At 50.2% G+C, this 23148-nt stretch overlaps 1 protein-coding gene across 1 annotated transcript in view; it reads left to right on the top strand.

Moving 5' to 3' along the window:
- Nucleotides 1-5578: 5578 nt before the first annotated feature.
- Nucleotides 5579-23148, top strand: part of for (cGMP-dependent protein kinase for) — a 148598-nt gene continuing 131028 nt past the window's right edge. The window contains exon 1 of the mRNA XM_089582191.1: nucleotides 5579-6161. Within this exon, the coding sequence (XP_089438317.1) occupies nucleotides 5767-6161 (395 nt within the window). The 5' untranslated portion in view covers nucleotides 5579-5766. The remainder of the gene's footprint in view (nucleotides 6162-23148) is intronic.

Here is a 23148-nt window from a genome sequence, read left to right as displayed (position 1 = left end):
GAGGAAGGAATTCTAAAAGAACTAGAACTGTAACAGCACTGTTAGCGGTCGCGTAGAGCAAACTGGCGTACAATTTGCCTGATTGTATTGCAAAGGTTAGCTTAAGGATACTTAAATAGGCTTAAACCGCTGGAGCTACGCTAAAAGTTTCAGTTCAATAGTTAAAGAGCGTGTAGAAAAAAAAAGAGAGAGAGACCCTGAACGATGTAATTTCTGAGAGTTTATTTTGATCTTCTTTCGCAAGCCGCTCCAGAGGAAGCGTTGAACGCCCGGAAAGAACAAGATTTGGCCTGTTCAAGAGCTGACCTCGACTGCGGCTGCGCGAACCGTAATATTCGCTATGCCAACTGTTATAACGAAACGCTGCCGAGCACGGAATGCTCAAAACGCACTCCAGCCGCGAGAAGTTCGGATTTCGAGCGCTATTTCCAGAGCGCGAAAAGCACTTTCGCAAAAAAGCACTTTCCCAAAAAAAGAACTTCCGCCAAGTTGCACCCTTCAGGTCTTGTCTTGACGCTGCACAGTTTTCTAATTCAGCGTGGCAAAGACTGCGTATATGCTGTAACCGAGAGCTGCAACATTCGCCTGCTCTTCAGCGAGACTTGTGCGCCAGAAAGGGCACACTATCCAGACAGATTGTGCCCTGGGATCACGTGATACATTTGAGGGGGGAGGGGGCTTTATAGCTGCTGCTGCTACTTATCTGTGCCGCAGAAAGGCGACAAACATGGGAGATTTTGAGTTGTTTCACTCGGATAACAAGTACCGACCCAAGAAAGTTCAGCCCAAAGCTACTAAATGCAACGGCTATATAAAATGGCCCTTACTCCGAGGGTCGTCGATGCGTTTAAGCTTGCCACAATCTCCTTGTGCAAGTATGTCCTGGTTTTGAAACGCAGTCCCTGGAAACCGTAGTCAACGCAAGATATTTGTGCGTTATTAAACAACTGCAAGCTCGCTTTGTGTGTTTAGATGTCAATCTAACTCCGCGTTACCCGAGTGAAACGTATCGCACGACGTGGGGTGGCTTCAGGGGTTTCGGAGCACCGAGATCTGGAGCCCATTCCGACTTGTGCATCCGTTTCCATCGACAATTTAGTAAATCAGAAACTGATTTCAAAACTCTGCATCACATTTCTGCCTGTCGGCATCATCGGGGCCCACCGCTGCCGCCGACGCGGGATGTTCCGTTAGCAACTGCGCCACTGCTAAAGGTAGCCCCGAGAATCTTGAAACACTGATAGAGCAAACTTTCTTCCTCATGATCAGCGTTGCAGCAGCTCGGAGAGAATTCGTGAAGAACAGGTTTCACCAGCTGTGGCAGCCCAGCGCATCTGGAGCCTGTGCACGTCCTCGGTTTCCCTGTGTGACCGCACGTGGGCATTGTTGGCAGCGAAGCTTCTGACTGCCAGCGCACGAGGCTTTGTAGCGCCGGCGGTGAAGACTCGAATGACCAACAGGAGGCGGAAAAAAGAACGGTGTCTCATTTACAAATGCTGCGCTCCTCTTCCCACCAGCCTTGCGTGACCGAGCGGCCCCGACGCGCCGAAGATGCGCCCGTGCTTCGTCTTTGCGCAAACTCGGCATAGGCAGCGGGCTCGGTTGCACAAGATGGGCCAGACGTCAGTCTCACTGTGTACGCGACGACTCGCAAGAGCAGGCGTTATCCATCTGAGCTGTAGTAGGTGGCATTTAGTGCGCTGTGCTGGCGCTCTTCAGTTTTTAAGGAATGCATTTGACGGGCGCATTTTCACCCCTCTTTGTCCGTCCGTACGTCCATCCATCGACACCAAGAGGAAACTCGACAATATAAACGAAACGCGAATGGGATTCAAGGCGACAACTTATAAGTGCCAGTATGGGTAGTGGCAACCCGGCGCGCTGAGGCCCTTTGCGCCGACGTGAGCAGGCGGCACTGCGGCGCTACTGTTCACTTGAAATGAAGGTCGGATAAGGTAATGTAAAGGGTACTTGCTCGTGTAATAGTTTGCTTTCAACTAGTGCCAAGTGGAAAACAGTCGCGTTGCTTAAAGCTTGCGGTAATTTCGTACGCCGTGAAGCACAAGCAGGAGGGCAAATATTTATAATAAAATACTCTATATCAGAGAAATTTTATCCCCTTATGAATGCACAATATGCTCACGAGATGACTAAAGGGGGACTCCTTTAAAAACGTTGTCTTTCTTTGGGGTGCGTTCTCTGCTTCGCTTGAGGGCGCGTTCGCAGCACGTGGTCTTGTTCGCGCTGGCTCGTGCTTGTAGTGTCCGCGTTTGTTCTCTATTAGTGTGCGATAGCTTTTGTGGGTTTGGTTGGCTCGTCGCGTTCTGTAAATATGCGTGTGCCAACGCTGGCGTCCTCATTTTTCACATCCGTCAGACCGGCCTCACCTGGAACCCATGACTTCATTGCAAGGTAAATGAAATTATAAGAAATGCTTGCTGTAAGACGCCGATGAAAGGCGGAAGATTCTAAGAAGACATTCTGTACATGCTACGTCATCGGCGCTGCCACGTGGGTGCTTACAATAGCGTAACGAAAAGAGTGCGTAAAGGTTTCTATGGAGACAACCTTCCTTGTGTTGTTTTTTGTGCATGCATGAGATCAAAACATAAAAAAAACACGCATGCATTCCTGCAGTGGGGATATTTCGCCGTAGTACGGTTTAGACCGCAATTTTTTTTAATAATTTGTTACGACGAGCGAGCGCAATGCATTTCGGTCTGATTTGAAGCGAATGCGACAACGCTAAGCCTGAGGCTGTTGCAGCTGTACGACGAAAGAGGCGTTTACATGGATCTAAAGTCGACGACTTTGCTGACGCCGGTGCGATAGCTTTCAGCCGCCCATCATTTTCTACACAGGTGTTTCGTTTAAGAATTTCCACAGTTTTTAAAAAGGAGCTTTCTGAGTTACAAAAGCGATTTTTTCGGCACAATATTGCCAGCGGTGTAGTACATCCGAATACAGCTAAGACGCGCTAACTAGCAGGCTGGCTAACTAATGTTGAACAGTTAACTTTGTAACTATCACTGTTGGGATCCTGAGTTATTGAGAGGCGTGTAGCCCATCATAAGTGAGATCCATATCAGTATTTAGAATTTCGAAAACGCGCATACCCTCCGCGCTATGGCCCAACGAATATTTGCTACATCGCGCCAAAATATATGCGCTTTCGAGACGCTTGCAGGCAAAGGAACCGCTCCAGTGCACGTAACTCGTCGAAATAGCCAAAAGTTGTTGGGCCACAGCGCCGAGGGTAACCGCATTTTCTAAATTATAAAAATGATATGGATACCACTTACGGTGGGCTACACGCCACTCACTAATTAGGGAGACTAACACGAATAGTTAAACTGAAATTAACTGTTCAATATTAGTTAATCAGCTTGCTAGTTAGCACGTATCAGCTGTATTCTGATGTACTACACCGCTCATTCTATGCCGAAAAAAGCGCTCTTCTACTCAAAAAGCCTACTCTTAAAAATTGCGGAAAGTCTTAGGTGAAACACCCTGTATATTATATAGCTCATAAATAAATTCTTCACATGCTTTTTCCTGCCCGTTATCTATAATGACTGTGCAATTTGCTTCACTTCTTTGAATTTATTCGAGCTGTGATTGTCTGAGTAATTTTTAAAAGATAAATAGACCTCTATTCTATTGCTAAGCGTGCGATAGATAACTGACCTGCTTCGGTATGTCTGCTTCCTGCATTGATCAGCCTGCAAGGTTCAAAGCACCTAGTGACATCAGATTAGACGCCTCTCGGGTCATTAGCCCATGACGTGTTCAGCCTTTTACTGACGCATATATGAACCTCCTTTTTTTTGTGCGTTGACTTTTCCGCCTGCATCCACTTGTGCTATTGGCCTCAGGGAAGCGTCCGTCCTAAGTTTTCACGTGCGGCCGCGTGCACGCCACGTTGACTGTTTTTTGTTTATTATAAAAATCATTGCGGAATGTGGTCTTCCTGTACGCGCAACTATGGATAGACGCCACTCAAATTGCATTGTGAAGCGCGCCGGAAGGGCCCCCAGCAAATAGCCCTTGCTCGCCCGCTCCTATTCGTCCACAGCACACTCACGCTCTCACCTTCGCGGCAATCTATCCGCTAGATGATGCAACCTTATACAGCGCATAGCCCGACCGAAGTTCTCTCGATAAACGCTGCTACTTACTGTGATTTATATGCAGGAATGAGGCATTGAAATGACGGTTGATAGAGCTAGAGTAATGACATTACCATATGTCTGTGAAGCCAAAGGAAAATAAGTAAAATCCGCATTACTTTAATCACTGCAACTCGTCGATTTATTCCGGACTCTTAGCTCACTTTTTTCTTTAATTTCCCAGGAAATAATGTTGACATGACATGTGAAACACTCCTTTTTTTTTCCGATTCCGTGCATCGCACGGCGCATAACCATTAGCTCTACCTTCAAGCTTCATACATTCGCAAATCCTTGAATCTCCTTGAACAATCAAAAACATTTCAAGTTTCATGTAGCTTCTACCCAAAGAAAATGCCATATGACCAAGATGAAACAAGCTATGGGCCTAAAAGAAAATATAGCTTCAGAAATTGCATCATTTGAAAGCGAATTATCCTGCAGCTTCCATTTATGATAATAGAATCTGAGTATAGCAGCAATGCTGACTTAACCGAGAAAAATTTTCACCATCGGTAACGCCGTTTCTTTAATCCTTTTTTTTTTTTACTTTCCAATGAACCCGCCGCGGTGGCTCAGTGGTTACGGCGCTCGGCTGCTGACCCGAAAGACGCGGGTTCGATCCCGGCCGCGGCGGCTGAATTTCTTGAAGGCGAAATTCTAGAGGCCCGTGTGCTGTGCGATGTCAGTGCGCGTTAAAGAACCCCAGGTGGTCGAAATTTCCGGAGCCCTTCACTACGGCGTCTCTCATAGCCTAAGTCGCTTTGGGACGTTAAACTCCAGTAAACCAAACCAAACCATTAGGTTAAATTTATAGGTGGGCACTCCTCGTGTCCAAAGAGGGGACTGCAGTAGTGCGGTCTGCATGGTGTATCCGCCTTGTTAACTTGTGACGGTGCAGCATATTGGAATCTGCCTGATCGATAAATCCCAGTTTTTCGATGAACGCAGAGTTCTTTTCATTGGATCGTTCGGCGAGAGCGTTCGTATGGCATGAGAGCTATTTGTTGTTCCTTTGAGCAGGCTATCTTTGTTTTTAGCTATCTTTTCATCATCTTCTTTCTTGAGAAGCAACCAAGCTACTCCACCGTCACAACCGGCTTTACATCATGAGTGCGACATAAACCGGACTAATAAAACTTCCATCCCCACGTCTCCGCACTTGACCCCCAGCGACTGCAACTTGAAGTGACGCAGCCCAGACAGCACCAACTTGACGCAGTTTCGCTTGCACGAATGAATGTGGAGAAGAGGAAAAGGGCATTCCGCGCGCATTTACGAAGCGGCAGCCGCTGGCGCGCCGGCAGCAACCAGCCCGGCGGGGACGTTAAACCTGCCGTCCTTCACAGCAGCTTGCGAAGCCGTGCACAGGGCGGCGCCAGCGGCGCCGCGGAACCGCGATAACGAGGCCTCTTGAACGCGTGTGCGGCGGCCGCTCGCAGGGGCGTCTGGTGCGTGGCCCGATCGGCGAGATCGGCAACAAGTGCGTCGCGCGTCCGAAAAGCGCACCCTGCGGAAGGGCACAAACCTCGTGCGCAGAAGGCCGGCATGAGCCTCGTCGTCGACTGAGTGAGCCGCGACTGGACCGGGTGTGCGTATGTTTCCTTCGCGGCCGCGCCGTTCGGTGGTGATCTGTTTGTCGTCCTCGGCCGCCGATCGCAAGCTGGAGTGCGACGAGAGCCCGCCGCCGTCCTCGTGCCCGGCCGCTCTGCTGAGCATGGGCACGCTGGAGGAGCTGCGCGATGCCGTGCTCAAGCAGGAGCGGATTATCCACGACCTGCGGCAGGTCATCACGCTGCGCGACGAAGAGATCCTGCAGCTGCGCAGCCAACTGGACAAGTTTCAGTCGGTGCTCATCCCGTACAACGCTCGCTACAGCCGCTCGGGCCGGCGCAAGGAGCGCGCCCAGGGCATCTCGGCCGAGCCGCAGTCGCTCCGCAGCATCCAGGACCTCATACAGACCAAGTTCCAGGAATACCCCAAGTCCGACAGGTCGGTGCACCTTTTGCGCTCCGCGCGCTCCTGCGAGCCGAACAGAGCTCGGGGAGCTGCCTCGCACCCCGATCTCTGCTGGCGGTTCGTGGAGCACGCGATTCGCGCGTGCTCCGCTGAATCTAGCGATCTCGCCGCTTCCTGCAGTGCTTCCCTGCATCGCGCGATGGGTCTCAGCTCCAGCTTCTCGTAACCGATTTCACGGAAAAGCGTTTTGTGTCGCACCGCAGCCGCTCGCGATGCAGTGTCAACCGTGCAATGTGAAAACGATATTTTGTGGCAAGTCACCGTTTTATGTCAAGCAGGTGCATCTTGGAAGGAGAACGTACTTTCAGCTGGAAAACGAACCAAAGTAAATGTCTGCACCCTTCAGGAGACAGAAATGTAATTGAACTGTCGCTCAGGTCTGGACTCATCCGCAACCATGTGAGCTGTAGTACCACGCGTGAAGGGAATAGCAATAGCTTTCGGCGCGGGCCAATCTTGAAGTTGTGGGCCGGTGTTTTCGACCCGAAGGAGCGCTGGCGTTTTGTTTGTTTTGTTAGTTTCCTATTCCGGGTGCTTTGTACCGACCCAAATCTCGGCACGCTGACGGTTTATGCTAATTTTCCGCCGGGCAGCCGCAGCGGTCGGCACAACTGGCTGCAGCGGCACATGCTCATATCGCCCACCCGGAGCCAAGGACACCGGATCGCTAAGTTGGCGGCGGCGGTTAGCGGTGTCGGGAGGAGCGGTGAGCGGCGGCCGCTTTCCAGCTGCCTGTTTACCCGCTCTCTCGGCTAGCTCCGGGCGCAGGCACGAAAAGGAATGCGGAGGACTCGCGGCGAGCGCGGTCTCCGTGCTGATTATCATAACCTGCCGACCGTGCGATTCTCGTCCGCGGACTCGCGCTTTTACTTTTATCGCTTCCTCTTTAGCTGTCGACTGGTTCATTTTTCCTTTTTTAAGCAACGTTATCGTTTAGTCTTGCGGTGATGCGTCGTGCGTATATTTGCTGCAAGCTGTCTACGTTAGCCGGAAACTGACGCGGTGCTTGATAGGGGTGGTTCGTCGGCTTGGTTACTCAGCGGCCCTCATGACTATGCAGTAAACATGACACAAATAAAATGGTCAAACATAATTGCGCTTTTGAAAAGACGGAACAAAACAGGGACGACACAAACTCTCGTGCGCAAACTCGTCTTCACAAACAAACGACACAAACTCTCGTGTCGTCCCTGTTTCGTTCCGTCTTTTCAAAAGCGCAATTATGTTTGACCATGTTAACTACCAACTAGCCAAATTTGAAACCCTCTTAACAAATAAAATACTTTGGGCGTTTGGGCTATCTTCATAGCCTGAACGGTGCATTCTGTGCTGCTTCCGTGAATGAATCAAATCAAATCAAATCTTTATTTCCATCGGTGCTACAGATGGAGGGCTACGGAAAAAAAGCTGCCACTTGGCAACTTGACGAGTCCGCAGCCCCAAATATAAGGCAGCGTGTAGACAGCACCAGATAATGAAAAAACAATAAACAAATCAAGACACTTCATCAGTGCAGAACAAAGGAAAAAAGTCCTGAGCTAGGTAAAACAAACATCAGAATAGATAAAATCAGGTTAGTCAATCGGCAAACATGTCTCTAAGTTTAAGAGTGGAACAACTAAATAAATCAAAATTCAGTGACTGATAGTAGTTTAACAGAGATGGCAAAGAATAACACAATCGCTCCATACCAGAATTCAAGCGTGGTACAGCAACCTTCCAGTTTTCTCCATGTCTAGTCTGATAACATTTAGCATTTCCTTCTAAATGTGCCAAGGCATCCAGGCTGTGAATGGACTTGAGAAATCAGCGCTTGCAGTTGGAGACATCTATTCTAACGGAACAGCGCAAGTGCACCAGTGACCGTGCACAGCTCTTATATTCTGTACGATATCGGACTTCTTTTGACAGTTACTCCTCGTCATGAAGCATTACCTGTGCAGACGTATCTATAGGATAGCTGGACTGGGGCGCTGACAGGTTGGTGACAGTTTTCGTGGCGGAGCATCGATCCCATCCTTTATAAAATGCATGCCGTGGACAACTTAATAGTGGCCATTTTTGTTCCTTTTTTTTTTGCGCATTATTATGCCGTCGCACTCGGTTGCTCCTGGTTAGAATGAAATATAGCTGCAAACCGGTTACGTTTCGGCTACCTCCATCTAGCCTATCGTGATTTCTTAAAATTGCACCCGATTATAGTGAGCTAATTACGAAATTATCAAATGTGTTATTAACTGTGAACAACAATAAATGATCAGACGAAGGTTGATTTAGAGATTGTGCTCATCTCCCTTAATTTATTTTTTCTTTCGTTCTTACCTAGGGTGCTTTCAAATGTTTTCTTCGTTTCTAACTTTTTTGTCAAGAGAGGAACGGTGTTGGTGCTGATGCAGAAGTGCAAAAAATAGTCAATAAAAGCAAAAAGAAAATCGAGAATACCAAGTTTCAGAAGGGAAGCACTCACATTTGTAGCCTCCTTGTCACCGGAGGACGCTTTATGTTGCTACACCTATTTTCGAAAAAGATACCCGTAAGCGACAACATTTACTTGCAGTGGAGCCCACCTTTCGTCAAAAATATCCGCGCCACCGCATACCTGACTGCAGCAGACTTATGTCCTCGCAGGAGAGATCCTATTGCATTCGCAAACTCCAAATTCCTAAAAAATGACAACCCTTAAACTCGCACTCTAGGTCTTTGGGAAGCGATTTTCGATGTCGTAACCGAAAATTTCCTCAATGAGGCTCAAATATTCCTATTTCAGGCCCTTTTTTTTCCCTGCAGCAGCTTGAAAACTCCGCCAGTTTAGAAAAAGTGACAATTCTTGTTCTTAAAATTCTCTGCAACGACGCAAAAATTTCCTTTTCGTCAAATTTACTCCTGAAATTTCCTCAAAAAGGGAGAATGCCTCGAATGATACATCACTGTCTTCGGAGCGCCTAGGAGAGCACACGGGATCCAGTGCAGTCGAGCCCGGATATATCGAACCCGGATATATCGAATCATTGTTTATATCGAACAGTCAGAGCATCCACTTGAAAATCCCATGTAATAGTATAGCGCTATTGTACGCGTATTTCTAACTCATTTTCGGCGGAACATTCGATATTTTGAACTGTGCGCTGCGCCCTTTAAGTGCCGCTTCATCTAACGGCGCTCTTCGAACCCTTTTCAGCCGCCGCGGTGGATCAGTGGTTATGATGCTCGGCTGCTGACCCGAAAGACGCGGGTTCGATCCCGGCCGCGGCGGTCGAATTTCTTTGTAGGAGAAATTCTAGAGGCCCGTGTACTGTGCGATGTCAGTGCACGTTAAAGAACCCCAGGTGGTCGAAATTTCCGGAGCCCTCCACTACGGCGTCTCTCATAGCCTTAGTCGCTTTGGGACGTTAAACTCCATAAACCAACCAAACCAACCAACCCTTTCACGCGCGGAGACGGGTCGACTGCGCAGCCTTGGACAGCTGCTGGCAGCGCTGGCGCTGTGAAACCGCGTGATGAGGTGAACGTGAGCCGTATTCAGGGTGACCTGCGGTCTCTTGACTTAATTTTCCACGCCCCATCGCTGTCTTGCGGTGAAGCCAGCATATACTAAGCCCTTGCGGCGGCCCTCTCCTGTCATGCGTCGCTGCCGAAGTCGTTGCTGAAACCAACCGTACCTTAGTTTTAAAGAGATTATTGCGTTTATAGTTTACCAGTAACAGGGTCAAACATCTTATGGTAGGCAGTGGCTGGTTCCAAGCCATCTTCCGATGCAGATTCGATTCGAAGCAGGTTAGGCGTACAAACGCGTAGCGAGCGATGCGCTGCCAGCACGGCGGCGGGACGTCGCTACAAGAACGCGTCAAGCGTGGGTGAAATGTATTCTTGCTTCTGTGTTAGACAGAAGGTTTTCTATCGTCATTTTTAATATGTCGAACTATTTCTCGATCCCCTTCGAATTCGTTATATCCGGGTTCGACTGAACGCAGAGCGGGTGTAATTGTGCGCTATTCTCGTCAGAAATTGGTACGGTACCGTGAGCCGCTCTAAGGTAATTCTGCGTCATTCGGCAACCAAACTTGACCTTACTGCTAGTAGCATGCATGTGTCAAGCGGTGCATTTTTCTCGTGTATATGTTACTGACAGTTCTGGTAACGAGAACTCGCATCGGCCATTGCCAGTCTGTAAAAGTGCCAATGCGAGTAGCTCCAGAATTTCCGCTGATGCGCGACTCAGTACAGCGTATTGCATACTGCAATTTCCCCCTAAAGTATGTATCCATGCTTGAAATAAAGATTATCTATGTATAATTATGCGCGATATCAAGCATGGAAATAACAAGCGAAGTGCTCTAAATAGTGTTGGCATATAAATGTTAAGTACGCTACCAATGTTGCGCACTTTTGTCTGAAACGGTGTGCATGCATTAGTAATATATGAACGCTGTGACACTAGCGCTGCCACAAATAACAGATATTAAACGCTGCACTTGTCACATGTGCGCCTGAAATATTTGCAATGTGGATTATTAAGCAGGGTACAGTAACAAATACGAAATGCCTCCAGTATTAAACGTGCATGCATAAATTCATTTTTTAAACCCGCATACCTCATGGTTTTGAACAAAGGCACTTATTTTGTGTTCGCTGCTCTAAACTGCCTCTAAACCTTCGTGAACCGGAGATATGCGACTGCGAGTACTGCCACGAGTGCTAGTCATAACCAAGGGGTTTACTGTTACCCAGAAGCGATATACGTACCAAGAGCGCTTGTTTTCGAAGCACAACGTGCTGTCAATCGGTCTAGCAGCTTGTGATTGCCTATGATCGCAGTACAAATGGTCTGCGTAGTAGTGAGGTGTATTCGCCATCTCCACCAAAGCCTGGAGAGATCGCAGATGCCTTTCGAAAAAAACAAAAAAACAAAATACGTCGTGGCAAACGCTACTGCCAGTCGTCGGAATTTCAAACGGTGAATGCTTCCGAGATAGAGCAGCTCAGAAGCCAGGGAGTCAACTGAACATCTGGATGAAATGTTATTGTCGAAGCGCTAGATTTCGTCCTAATCATCCCAGCTCACCGAGTTGCTCGCGTTTAGATGCGTGTAGTAATGTAAGCGAGGTCTACTTTATTAGGGTGGTCTTTGCGCACAGTTGTAATTTCTTCCTGTGACATAGTAGTTACAGATTTTTCACTCTACACCACGCTCTCGCAGCTCGTCAATTAGCGGATTACTTTCATCTGGCGTTTCCGAAAGTCATCGTAATAAACGAGTCGCATATCTATCAGTGGAACAAATTTGCAGTGTACGTTGAACAAGCACATGTATGCGGGCCCTTTTGAGTTGCGTAATGCGTACATGCAACACGCTAACCATTGGTGTGCCATGTGCACCTCCGCATGCGTGCTAGACACGTAGAAGGATTTTTATAATCTTTTTCTGCGGGTGCAGGAAAAGGGGCGAAGGGTGCGGAATGGAAGCGCTGGGAACTGTGTGAGTTAACCGTGTAGTCGGACGGCGCTCTGACCTCTAGACTCGCAAAGTAAGTGCCGTTTAGCGTGGCTCAAGTATGGTGACTCGAAAATTTTCCTGGCTGCAGAGGATGCGTAGAGCGACTCGCCTGCGTGCCTCCAATACGGCGACGTCATCAACTGGGTTGCTGCGTCTCAGTAAAATGCTGATTACAGTGCCGCAGCTGCTGCGCGTGCTACGGTGGAGTTGCTTTACTTGCGTGCTGATAGCCCCCCCCCCCCCCCCCCCCCCCCATTCCACTATCTTTGTTCTTCCCGAAGCTTTTCTGTTTGCGCGATCGTTGAACCACCTTTGTTTAAAAGTCACCCATTAGTTGAAACCGGTCTCCCCCACCCCACCCTCCTTTTTGTTTCTTTCTTTTGAAATTTTTGGGCAGATAAGACTGTAGGCCTCTTAGCGGACGCCGTAGTTTGCAAACTCGGCAGCGTCGACCCGCGTCGTTTTCTCCGGCTGAAGCTCATTATGTCGCTGCTGCTGCTTCAAACTACACGCCACGTCCACTTGCTGGCGCCGGCGGTGTCTCAGCGCTTTATCGATGTCGCCGTATCAGATAGAAGCACCAACCGGGCTGGCCCTTTAGCAATCTATCTAGAGAGAGGAAAGACCGTTGATGTCGGCAAGAAAACGGGTAATTAACTTTTACGAGCAGCTTATACGGCGTGTACTTGAGAAGAATCCTTTTGCTGAATATTTTTAGCGCGAGACTGGAGTGGGTGATAACTCTATACCGGCTGCCGCGTTGCTACCGGTCGCTTCTTTTCTCTCTCTCCACCCCCCCCCCCCCCCCTCCCGCCTCGATATGTCAAGGTGTCTGCTAGAGTCGATCAAATTATCTCGCCCTGATTGTTCGCGAAATCAGACGGGCGCACAATTCCAGGAATCGCTCCGTCGATGGGCATCTCGTTCTCGGCTGCTTTTTACAGTCACGGCTGGCACTCCACGGTGACCGCTTCGAAAAGAGTGCGGCGGCTCGCAGTTCTCGAGACGCGCGGGTCAAGTCCTTGCCTCAGTATCAGTATGCTGCGCTGTGTGGCAGTCCAAAGCGCACTGAGTACACTCGAGTATGTTTCAGTTTACAGAAGCTTTGTTGCTCATTATCGCTGGCGTAAGAAGGTAGTCGGCGCCCTTAAGGAGATGTGCGAAATGTTGCATGCAGTTACAGGCTTTCGGTTGAGCTGAGGTTCTCTGGAACTCGTAGGAGTTCGCGGGAACTTCTCTGCCGGCGTTTATTGTTTATCGCCGCACAGCACCACTGCAATGCCCTTCAGTCGCCAGAGCACCCTCACAACGAGCTGCGGTCCGTGGGTATCAGCTTATGCCCCCATTTCCCACGCTTCGTGAGGTCGCCTCGCCTTCCAGCAGACCAGAACACTTATGCTCGCAGTCTTGCTTGTTCAAGTTTAAAGGCTGCTTGAAGAGTGAGTGCTTAAAGTGCAAGGGTAAGTTTAGGTTTAAAAGCTGTCTTTACGGGGTGTCGTCGAGGCGACAGCGGCGCGGAATTTACAAAAGAAAAACGTATACCTCCGCGGGCGCGTCGCAGTTCTGTGCGTTCATTCTCACTTCCTTGGGATATTGCCCCGCGCTTCGTATTTCCTGCTACAGTTTACTGAACGATATATGCACCGCACTCCTTCTGAACAGTTTGTCCTTTCATTTTCTGGCTTGCGTCTACCTTCGCACGCTCTAGCTGCACCTAATATAATTTCTCATGCGCTGCTCTTGTGGGTTGTGTACGCATCGGTAGCGCATGTCCGCGCTTGGGAATTGATAGCGCTTGTTATCAGCGCCCCCTTTTCTCCGCTTAACCACTCAATTGTTTCGGTTTGCAGGCATTGATTGGATGTCACTAACATTTATCTACATTTATGTTAGTGCGTCCGGTTTGGCGTCCCTTTCGCGGGCGCGAGGACGGAAGTTCATTTCGTCATGTTTATCGTGCTTAGTTGAGGCCCCCGACATTCGATATGTGAAGCTTGATCGATGACAGCAGAGCGACTGCACTGGGAATGTCTAGCAGGCAGTTGGCACCGCCGCTCTCGGCTTGGGCGGCTTATACGTGTTAACGAAGGCTGCATATTGGCCCTTCGAAATTATGACTGGAAGGCGAAAGAAGGCTGCCTCTGTATGCCACCGCGGGAATCTCCCGCTCGCACAGCAGCGTTCGCTGCTCAGGCCAGTGCCCCGAATCCGCCCGGCCGCCTGCTTCCGTAGCGGCTTGTCTCCACGGGCATTGGTGTCGAGCGACTTTGCAAACTCTTGCACCAGCGCGCGTTCGGGACGGTGGCCTGGAATCGCAGGTCGGTACGTGGGGGACGACAGCGGCCCAGCTGTGCTCGTTGCTGCGTGCCGTCGTCGGCAGGCATAGTACGCCCATGCAGCTGCTGGAGAAAGCCTTTGTGGGTCGGCCACCCGCCCGAGGCTGGCTGCCAGCCTTGTCCATGTGGGGAGCCCGGTTAGCTCGCCCTTATCAGTGCCTCGCGCCGCGCCACTGTTTTAGGGGTCCCTTTTATCTCGGCGGCGAGGAATGTGTCCACAGCCAGCGCTGCGCACGACAAGGAGCAACCTCGTTGCCACGTCCCTTCTCACTCTTTTTGCCTTTTCTTTGTGTGTGTGTGCGTTAGCGCGGCCAGAACGAGTAATTTTTGTGCAGTTGTTCCGGTCTTGGTTGCTTTAGCGGGTGCAGATTGAAAGCGAGAATCGGTTTCACCATCGGATTGGTGGGCGGTACCGGGGTTGTGGGTAGATGTTTTGTGCGCACGTGTCGGGGCTGAAGTGTGTCTGTCGCGCGGGTTGCGGCAGTTCGCAGCCTTCGAAAGTGTAGGTGTGTTGTAAATTCTCTGCTTTCTTTATTTTTTGAGGTGGGAAGCGCTGGTCGTAAACCCGACCGTCTTTCAGCTTTCTTTGTTTGTTGTATCGTGCGCCCTGCGCCTGAATTTTGAGAGGGAGAACAAACTGAATCAGTGGGGAACCGTCGGGGCAGTGGAGAGCGTGGAACTGCCGAGGCCTATCGTGCCCTTTGAGCTACGGAGATCGTGCAGGAAGTAGTGAGAGTGAGAGGGGTGACGATGGTACGAAAATGGTAAATCTTGGAAAGTTTGTTTTGCAAGAAACTACGCTGCGAACGTGGCGTAAAATTAAACATAATGGCATGCAAATGCAAATAAGCGTTTATAGATATCAAGAGGGAGGGACACATGCGAAGGAGCCCGAGTGAAGCACTTTCACACGCTCAGTCGTTCGCGCAGCGTCAGTGCAGGTGCAATTTCTTAAGAGCAGTACTGCCGTGCTTCTCTTGAGAAAGTGAGACTTTATGCGTACAGACAGACGGTGGAGTCGTGCATTAACAGTGCAATGCTCCATTCCGTTCTATTACATTTAAGACATCTTGCACAAGTGTTGGAGCGTCGTCGAGGGTTTTTCTTGTTTCTTGTATCCTCTGCATTTTCTTTTTTTTTTTTTTTTAGTCGTGGTGCCGCAGTCTTTTGAAACTAGCACGATCTATCCGCCTGACCTCTTCTGGCCCCCCTTGCTTCCTTTCACCGGCGGCTGACGCAGGGCTGTTGTTGCGCGTTCATTGGTGCTCTTGGCGGCACGCGACGACTGATTTGCGGTGCTTATCGCGCCTCCTGGGCAGCCTTTCGTCGCAAATTGTACTGGTGCCATGGGTCGGATGCTGCGTTGCCGACAGGCGTCGTGAATGTGCTTGGTTTTTTGATATTGTACACATGGCTCGCAGAGGGAAGCTCTGAGCCATGGATCACGTGTTGGGCTGCTTTCGAGCTAGGAATAATTATATCAGATTGTTGAATTGCGCATGGAAATCGCCTTTTTTTGTTTTCGTCGTGCTCTATTTTCACCTGTAACATGTAGTGAGGGAAGATTCGTACACCTGCTGATTACGCCGCGTGATGTAATACTTACGTAACATGGCAGGCAGCGAACTTATCACCTTGGATTGGCTCCGGCAATCGCTAAATCTTAATGGAGTTAGGCCCTATGGTATGCTTGACCCGTTATAAACTGGCACCTGTCGTCGCTGCACCGAAAAATGATGTTCCTATGTAAATCACCCGACACTCGCATAGTGGGCGCATGTCGCGCTTTGGAAGTGGCTAAGAAACAGTTTAGCCCAATATCTTTATTATTCGCTCGGATATGTGGCACTGCGTGGGCGAGGCTATGGTGTCGCAGTTACCCTGAGGCCCGACGAACTCGGTATGCTGAGGTTGTTTGTTGTGTAACGGAATTTTACCTGCCATGGCGACACCTAAGCAGAGGCACGGCTTTGTGGAGGGCGGCGGAGTAATTTCGATCATGCAGCTGAGGTTTTTGAAAGTGCACTGAAATTTCAGGGAGGTGGGCCTGCGGTGGAACCGCGAATGTGACTATGTGAAGTGGACTATGAACAATCAGTTCACCAGCAGCTTCTGCGACTACCTCGGCGAAACTGGTCTCTACCCGTTCTTTTAACTTTCTTTCTCATACATTGCACTCCCAGTTTCTCAACTTATGCCTCATGGCACACTTCTCGAATAAAAAAAAAAAATCTCTGCTCATAGGTTTTTTTGTTTTGCATTTCGCCTCCATCAAAATGCGATTGAGATCGAACCCGCAACCCCGGTCGGGCTCCGCAGTTGAACGCTTTTATTATACTTATTATTCTGAGGTCATTAACATACGCGCTGGATATTTTGCTGGCTAGTTGAATCGCTGACGCGCGAGCATAACGCTTCCAGGACTCGGATCATATTGTGAAGGCTTCAGAGAACGAAGCCCGATTACACCAGCCTCTTTATACAGTTTCGTTGCACTGGATTGTCGATGAAAATTCTTGAGCCGCTATGAGCTCGAGGGACGTCGTTGGATAATTGTACGCTGTAGGGAACTAAAGCTTGCGCGGCCGACCCGTGAGAGGGGTGTGAACACCGCGAACGGCCTGCGGTGTAAAGCGTGTACGTATACGCGATTCGTTGAGGTTCACCTGGCGTTGCGCTTCTGCCCGCATTAGAGTAAACATGATAGCGGTCGCGCGCAGCTCAAGCAAGATTTTCTCAAGGATACTTTTGCCCAGGGGACCATGAGGAAAAAAAATTACGCCGCCGCATGAAAAACGGGCGGCGCGCACTTCTGGAGCGGACAAAATTAAATGGCCGGTAGTTCGTGAACGCGAGAGCGAAGGCGTACGTAGCCTTCCTGCAGAGTGCGGTCGTCGTGGGTGTTTCTTTCTTTCTTTCTTTCTTTCTTTCTTTCTTTCTTTCTTTCTTTCTTTCTTTCTTTCTTTCTTTCTTTCTTTCTTTCTTTCTTTCTTTCTTTCTTTCTTTTCATTTGCACATATCAACAGATACGTGAAGATCGAGGTGGAAAGAGAAAACAGTCGAATTTTCGCGCGTTCTCGTAAAATTGTCTGCACTATTTTTCCCCGCATTTTTAGACAGCTTCCTTCGTTCAACATGCGGCGTACAAATGCTGCAGACTCGCTTCACGCGATATGCCCGTTTCAGGGGCTATTTTATAACTGGTGCTGTTGTGGTGAAAAGTGTTCCTGAATTCCTTCACTGCGTCATTCACATACCTATAGGTGACTGCGATTAGCGAAATTTTCGAATCGAATGCGAGCATTTGCATAAAGAAACAAAAATCTGCCTGCATATCTAGAAGTGAATGTTTCCTGCTTCTAAAGAATAAGTAAAGAACAGAGGACGCGGCGTTATATTCGGTACATAAAAATGTTTACTTTCTGCTTTCTGTGTAGCATTTGGCTGAGTTTTTGTGCACAGTCTGTTGAATGCCCGAGAATGTTTTGTAGAGACCGGGCAACATGCGTTCTTTCCATCTTTTTTGTGTGCGCTACAGTTTAGCAGCACCATTCATTTACCGCGCATACAGGTCACATAGCGCATGTGAGCGAACATTTTTCGTGCTAATTTACGTTTTATCGATTTAGAACAAAGGCGCATAGCTAATGTCCCTGCGATATCGAGTTTGTGCTTCAGCCTTGTATTCACGTTCCACTGCTGCTGGCGCTGTAGCCTACTTGGCCCGATACGCCTAATCGTTAACGCCGTGCACGAAGTGGCGCATCCTTAGCATATATCGACCGTGAGAACTTGTTGGGCTATCGTTTGCTGTTTGCTACGAAGCGGGACTTTGCGCTGCTGTTTGTATGCACACGCGAGCATCGTCGTTCCCATGCGCTGCCTTCTGTAGGCGCACAGAACTTTACTCCCACGCACCAGAACTTTACTCCGCCATTTACCGCTTTTTTTTTTTGTCGTTCCTTCAGAGCTTACAGCTGCCTCCGCAGCCCTGGAGGCAGATCGTCCTTTGAACTCGTATCACATGTATACTGCCATACCATGTTTAAATCAGATTGAATTTTGTATAAAGCGTATATACTGTTGATGTGTCAATTTCGGACGTGCTCTATCAATGCGTACAGGCCGTCGTGCCCTCGTCTAGGAGAGCACAGTTAAGCCGAACTCTGTGCTGCTTAATAACGCACGTCAAGTGTGCTGAATGCCGTAGGGGCACTCGGTGGCAATTGTGGTGCTTGGTGAAAAGCGTGGACAACTAGGAAGAGGGGGGTAGATAGGCGTCTTATCTCTCCAGTTTTAAACATACTGCGGTTACCGTCTGCGGACGTACAGTAGTTTATACTGGGAGCATTTTAGTGTTTACCGCCAAGTAAGGAAACCGAAGGGGAGCGGCTGTACCCTTTCGTCGCGTAGCCTGCGTAGTCTTATTTCAGGCAGCAATTTACAAGTTTCTTGTTCGCACCGCATAGCCAGAGGGGACTTACAGGAACGCGGCGCCACCTAACGGGTCGCTGCGGCGAAACGCTCGTGCGGCGGCGGAAGCGGTGCGCGGGGAGGGCGATCGGTGCCTCTGCGGTCACCGCTCGTGGCTGCCGGCGGTGGGGCGCCCGCTGCGTGGAGCAGAGATAAGCGGGGCAATTAAGGTCCGTCCGCCGCACGCACGGCATGTGAACGCGCAATCGGGGCCGCGTTTGGCGACGACGGAGCGCCCTGCCCCCCCTCCACCGATGGCAGGCAGCGATAAATGTCTGTGAGGTGGCTGCTGGATCGGCCACTTTATTGTTCTTTACACCGAGTAAAGAACTATCCAGTGACCGATCCAGTGGCCGCTTGTGCCCGGTAATTATTATTTATCTACTGCCGTTAAAACGTGTTCCGCAGGTACTTGAGATGGTCGGTGCGGGAGGTGCTAGCCTTTTCAGGAGTATTCCCGCGGCAATTCTTCCGGCCTGTGTGTTTCGTAATGCGTTCGTGCGTGCGTTCGTGCGTGTGTGTGTTGAACTTGCGGAAGTGCAGTGCACTTCGCAAGCAAATACGACGGATAAATTGGGCGATGCACCATTGAAAGGTTGTTGCAATGCTACAGCAAAGCAGTTGTCACGCCTATCACCTAATCTATCCGCTGTAATTATTTTTGTCTTGCAATAAAATCAGTGACCGTTTATTTCCTGACCGTGGAGTGGAGCTGTGGAATAAATGGCTGCAGCCGGCAAATTTTTATCGTTCTCTGACCGCAGTGCAATAATCTAGAGCTTGGTTGAACGCTGGTTCGTAGCGCTCGAACGATCGCTGTGATACAAAGCGTGCAGTACGTTTTTGGCCGGGCTTGAGCCATCTCCAGCTCACTAAGCAATGTCCCAAGCGCTGCCTGCCTGCTTTGGGTCGCGCGGAGCGCGCAGAAGTTGGCTATCGGCCGAATTCCTGCTCCTGTAATTACCCGCTTGCGTATCGTTACAATTCGGCTTGACGGCATCTGATGTTTAAATACGGTGATCCTTGCCTGCTGTCTACCGCATACGCGCCGTTCCTGGAACAAAAAATAGTTTTCTCTCGCCAGCTGTCCTCGCTCGCCGGGCTCGCGAGGCGGCGGGATCTTGCGGCATCCCGGACTAGGGACGCGGACCAAGAAGATGCCGGCATTCACTATCTGCGCCGGCTCATCCTCTATATTTATATATTAATGGTTTGCGCTCTCTCTCTCGCCTTCGAAAGTTGTCAGTTAGTTCTGTGCCGCGTTTAAAAATTTCAGTACAAACTTCGGTGTTGTACAGCTTTTCGCTCACTCTGCACAGTGGGGGAAAACGCAGTGGGAAAAAAAAAGTCAAAGTGGAAAGCGCTGTTGTATAATTTTGATGCACATTATAAAGCTGCGTCAATATATCCTGGCCCGAAAGCGCACTTTTCATTGTACCCGCCGCGGTAGCTCAGTGGTTAGCGTGCTCTGCTACTGAGCCGGAGTTCCTGGGTTAGAACCCGGCCGCGGCGGCCACGTTTCGATGGAGGCGAAACGCAAAAGGCGCCAGTGTGTTGTGCGATGTCAGTGCACGTTAAAGATCCTCAGGTGGTCGAAATTGTTCCGGAGACCTCACTACGGCACCTTTTTCTCTCTTTCACTCCCACCTTCCTCCCTTCCCTTAGGGCGCGGTTCAGGTGTCCGCCGAGATATGTGAGACAGATACTGCGCCATTTCCCTGCGTCAGAAATCCAACCCATTGGAAGCCCTAGTCTGCCGTGGGTTTGTGACTTGGATGAAATACTGTTTGTGTATTATTATTATTATTATTATTATTATTATTATTATTATTATTATTATTATTAGCGAACCCTCCTTTCGTCGAGCTACGGGTATGTTGAATCCATGTTATCGGCAGCATTCGGGAAGCCGCATAATGTTCCCTCAGAAAGTACCGCGGGGCGACCAACCCAGCTGCGGCAGCACTGTATGCGAGAGAGGAAGGGTGCTATGGCGAAAAGAAAAAAAAAAAGAAAGGGAGGAAGGATGGATGGATAAAAGCGACACCAGCGGGGAAGCGCAGCGCATGCATGCCTGTCTGCGCCGTTTCCCCTCGTCGAGAGAGCGTTTCAGTGAGCAGCGCCGCGCGGAACGGAAGTCTGCAGAGATTTCCGCCGGAGGAGGAGGGCCTCTGCGTGCACGGCTCGCTGCTGACCTGGTTCCGATAAATGAAGATGCTTTGTCGACGTCGAGGCTAGAAAAGAAGCTAGGGGCAAGGGGAGGGGGTCTCTGGGGCGTAAGATAGTCCAGATACGTTCACAGCGGCTTTGTCGTCGGCGTAAATTATTTTCTTTTTTTCCCCCGTCACGAAATAGCGCGCTCAATCATCGCTCGCCATGTTGTAACTCGACACCTTGCCGAAATGCTGGAGCGCAGCACTTAGCTGACGAGATGACTGCCTCCGGAGTCTTCTCATCATTGGCGTCGGAGGCAGAATCAGAATTAGTCGTGAGAGGACACGCGGCGGCAATTCCGTGCGCGGTGTTTCCGCTCTTTCCCTTTCTCTCTCTCTCTCGGAGCGTGCTCGGACCCCCGACGACGCTGGCGCTCGACCGCAGCGGCGCGTGCATGCGCGGGCGGAGCGCCCCTCCGCGGCTCCCTTAGCACTGTTATCGGGACGCAGTGCGGCGCCCCGGGGGCCGAGCCGGATGCGTGGCGCGCTGCAGCGATGCTCCGCGCGCAGTCTTTCGGTCCACTGAAATAGCCCGCCGAGGCTATTGTTGGCGGCAGATAATAAATTATCTGGAAGCGCTCCAAGGCAGCGAGCGCGGCGGCGGAGAAACGCGCCGCTCCGTCCGCGCAACAGCGTCCAAAGGGCGCCCGGCAACCGGCGCGCAGGTCGCCCGAAACGCGGCGATGACTGCAGCACGCGCGAGGCCGGCCCTCAATGGAGGGACTGCCGAGGGCGAACGCGCGCCCCTCGTCGCAACCGCGAGAGAGGGAGGGCTGAACGGGCTCACGGAGCCAGAACCCGGCTCGTGCCCGCGGGTCTGCGCTGCGTCTGAGACACTGTCAGAAAGCGCCTACTCACGGTGGATAGAGTGTGTCAGGTTGTAGCAGGCGGCCCCGTCACCGATCTGCTGTTGCGCATTGTACCGCAGCACTTGGCCGGCGCGTGTTAGCAGTGGCTCGAGCTCTTGTCAGCGGAAACGTTCGGGAGGTCTCGCGACGGGGCTTGCTGCTACGTGTTTCCTTATATCAACGGAAATCGAGCGATGCGGGGCGCAGATTAATGCGTCGGAAGTGGTTATTTCGTATACAGGGTGTTTCACCTACGACTTTACACAATTTTTCAAAAAAGGTTTTTCCAGCTACAACAGCGCTTTTTTTAGGCATAACATTGTTAGCGGCGTAATACGCCAGAATATTGTTAAGACGTGCCATCTAGCAGGCTGGTTGACTAAAATTGAATCCTTCAGTTTTAACTATTACTGTTAGGCTCCTTAATTATTGAGAGGCGTGTAGCCCACTGTAAGTAATATCCCTATCAGTTTTTAAAATTTCTGGCCATTTCGATGAGTTACGCGCACCGGAGAGGTTGCTTTGCCTGCAAGCTTCTCGAAAGCGCATGTATTGTTGGGCCGCAGCGCCGAGGATAATTGCGTTTTCGAAATTCTACGAACTGATATGGATATTACTTGTGGTGGTCTACACGCCTCTCAATAATTATGGAGCCTAACAGTAATAGCCAAAAAGTTAATTATTCATATTAGTCAACCAACCTGCTGTTAGCACGTCTTAGCTGTATTTCGATATGCGACGCCGCTGACAATGCTATGCCGAAAAAAGCGCTCTTCTAGCTCAAAAAACCTATTTTTTAAATTTGTGTGAAGTCTTAAGTGAAACACCCTGTATGCAGTTTTGGTTGCGCTCATGTCCAACGATATTGTAGTAGTTGCTATGTGGCGATCACGTTGGCGCGATTCTGACAAAAAGATGGGCTAGGAGGTGACATGGCAAACACGGGAGCTGCAGCTTGCCGTTTAGGAGGTCCGTACGAGGAGTGGTTTGGCCGGTTTTGTTCGTCTCACGAGCCACTTGCGAGGCTTTGTGTCAGTGCAAGCTGACTACGGAAAGACTTCGAAAATCGCTGTGGGATATGCGCATGATCTGAGTGACATTCTGCTAGCGCACAGACCCGTCGATTGCGACTCGACCCGTATGCCTCTCTACGCATCGCTACTGCAACTGCAGTCGCCACCTCGGCGCTGTTTATTCTGCTACGCGCTTAATTGTTGGCAGCCGGCGGCGGTAAACGTACTTCCATAACGTTAACGGTGTGCCGAATGCTTAAGTAGCAGCGCTTCTCGATTCCCCTCGTTAATGAGATCCGTGCAGCATGACGTGCTTTGGCGGAACGATCTCGCGTGCGTCACTCTTCCTCTCACGATTGCAGCGTATGCAACTGCGATCGTGTAAACTTGTGAGCGACGAACCGTGAAAGCGGTTGTTCCTAACTCAGCTGCTTGCGGTGCTCAGCAGGACGCGTCGGAGAGCCGCGACCCTTTCGAGACTCAGCGGCAGTTCCTGCTTTCCGGCCGCAGAAGGGTCACGTGGCACCCGCATCACTTCTCGGTGGGGCGCGCGAGTCCCGACAGGAAGCAGTGCTTTGTCAAA

The sequence above is a fragment of the Amblyomma mixtum genome, chromosome 3 (assembly GCF_055824585.1).
Source record: "Amblyomma mixtum isolate Tamu chromosome 3, ASM5582458v1, whole genome shotgun sequence".
NCBI classification, from domain to species: Eukaryota; Metazoa; Arthropoda; class Arachnida; order Ixodida; family Ixodidae; genus Amblyomma; species Amblyomma mixtum.
This window is presented reverse-complemented; position numbering and strand designations above follow the sequence as displayed.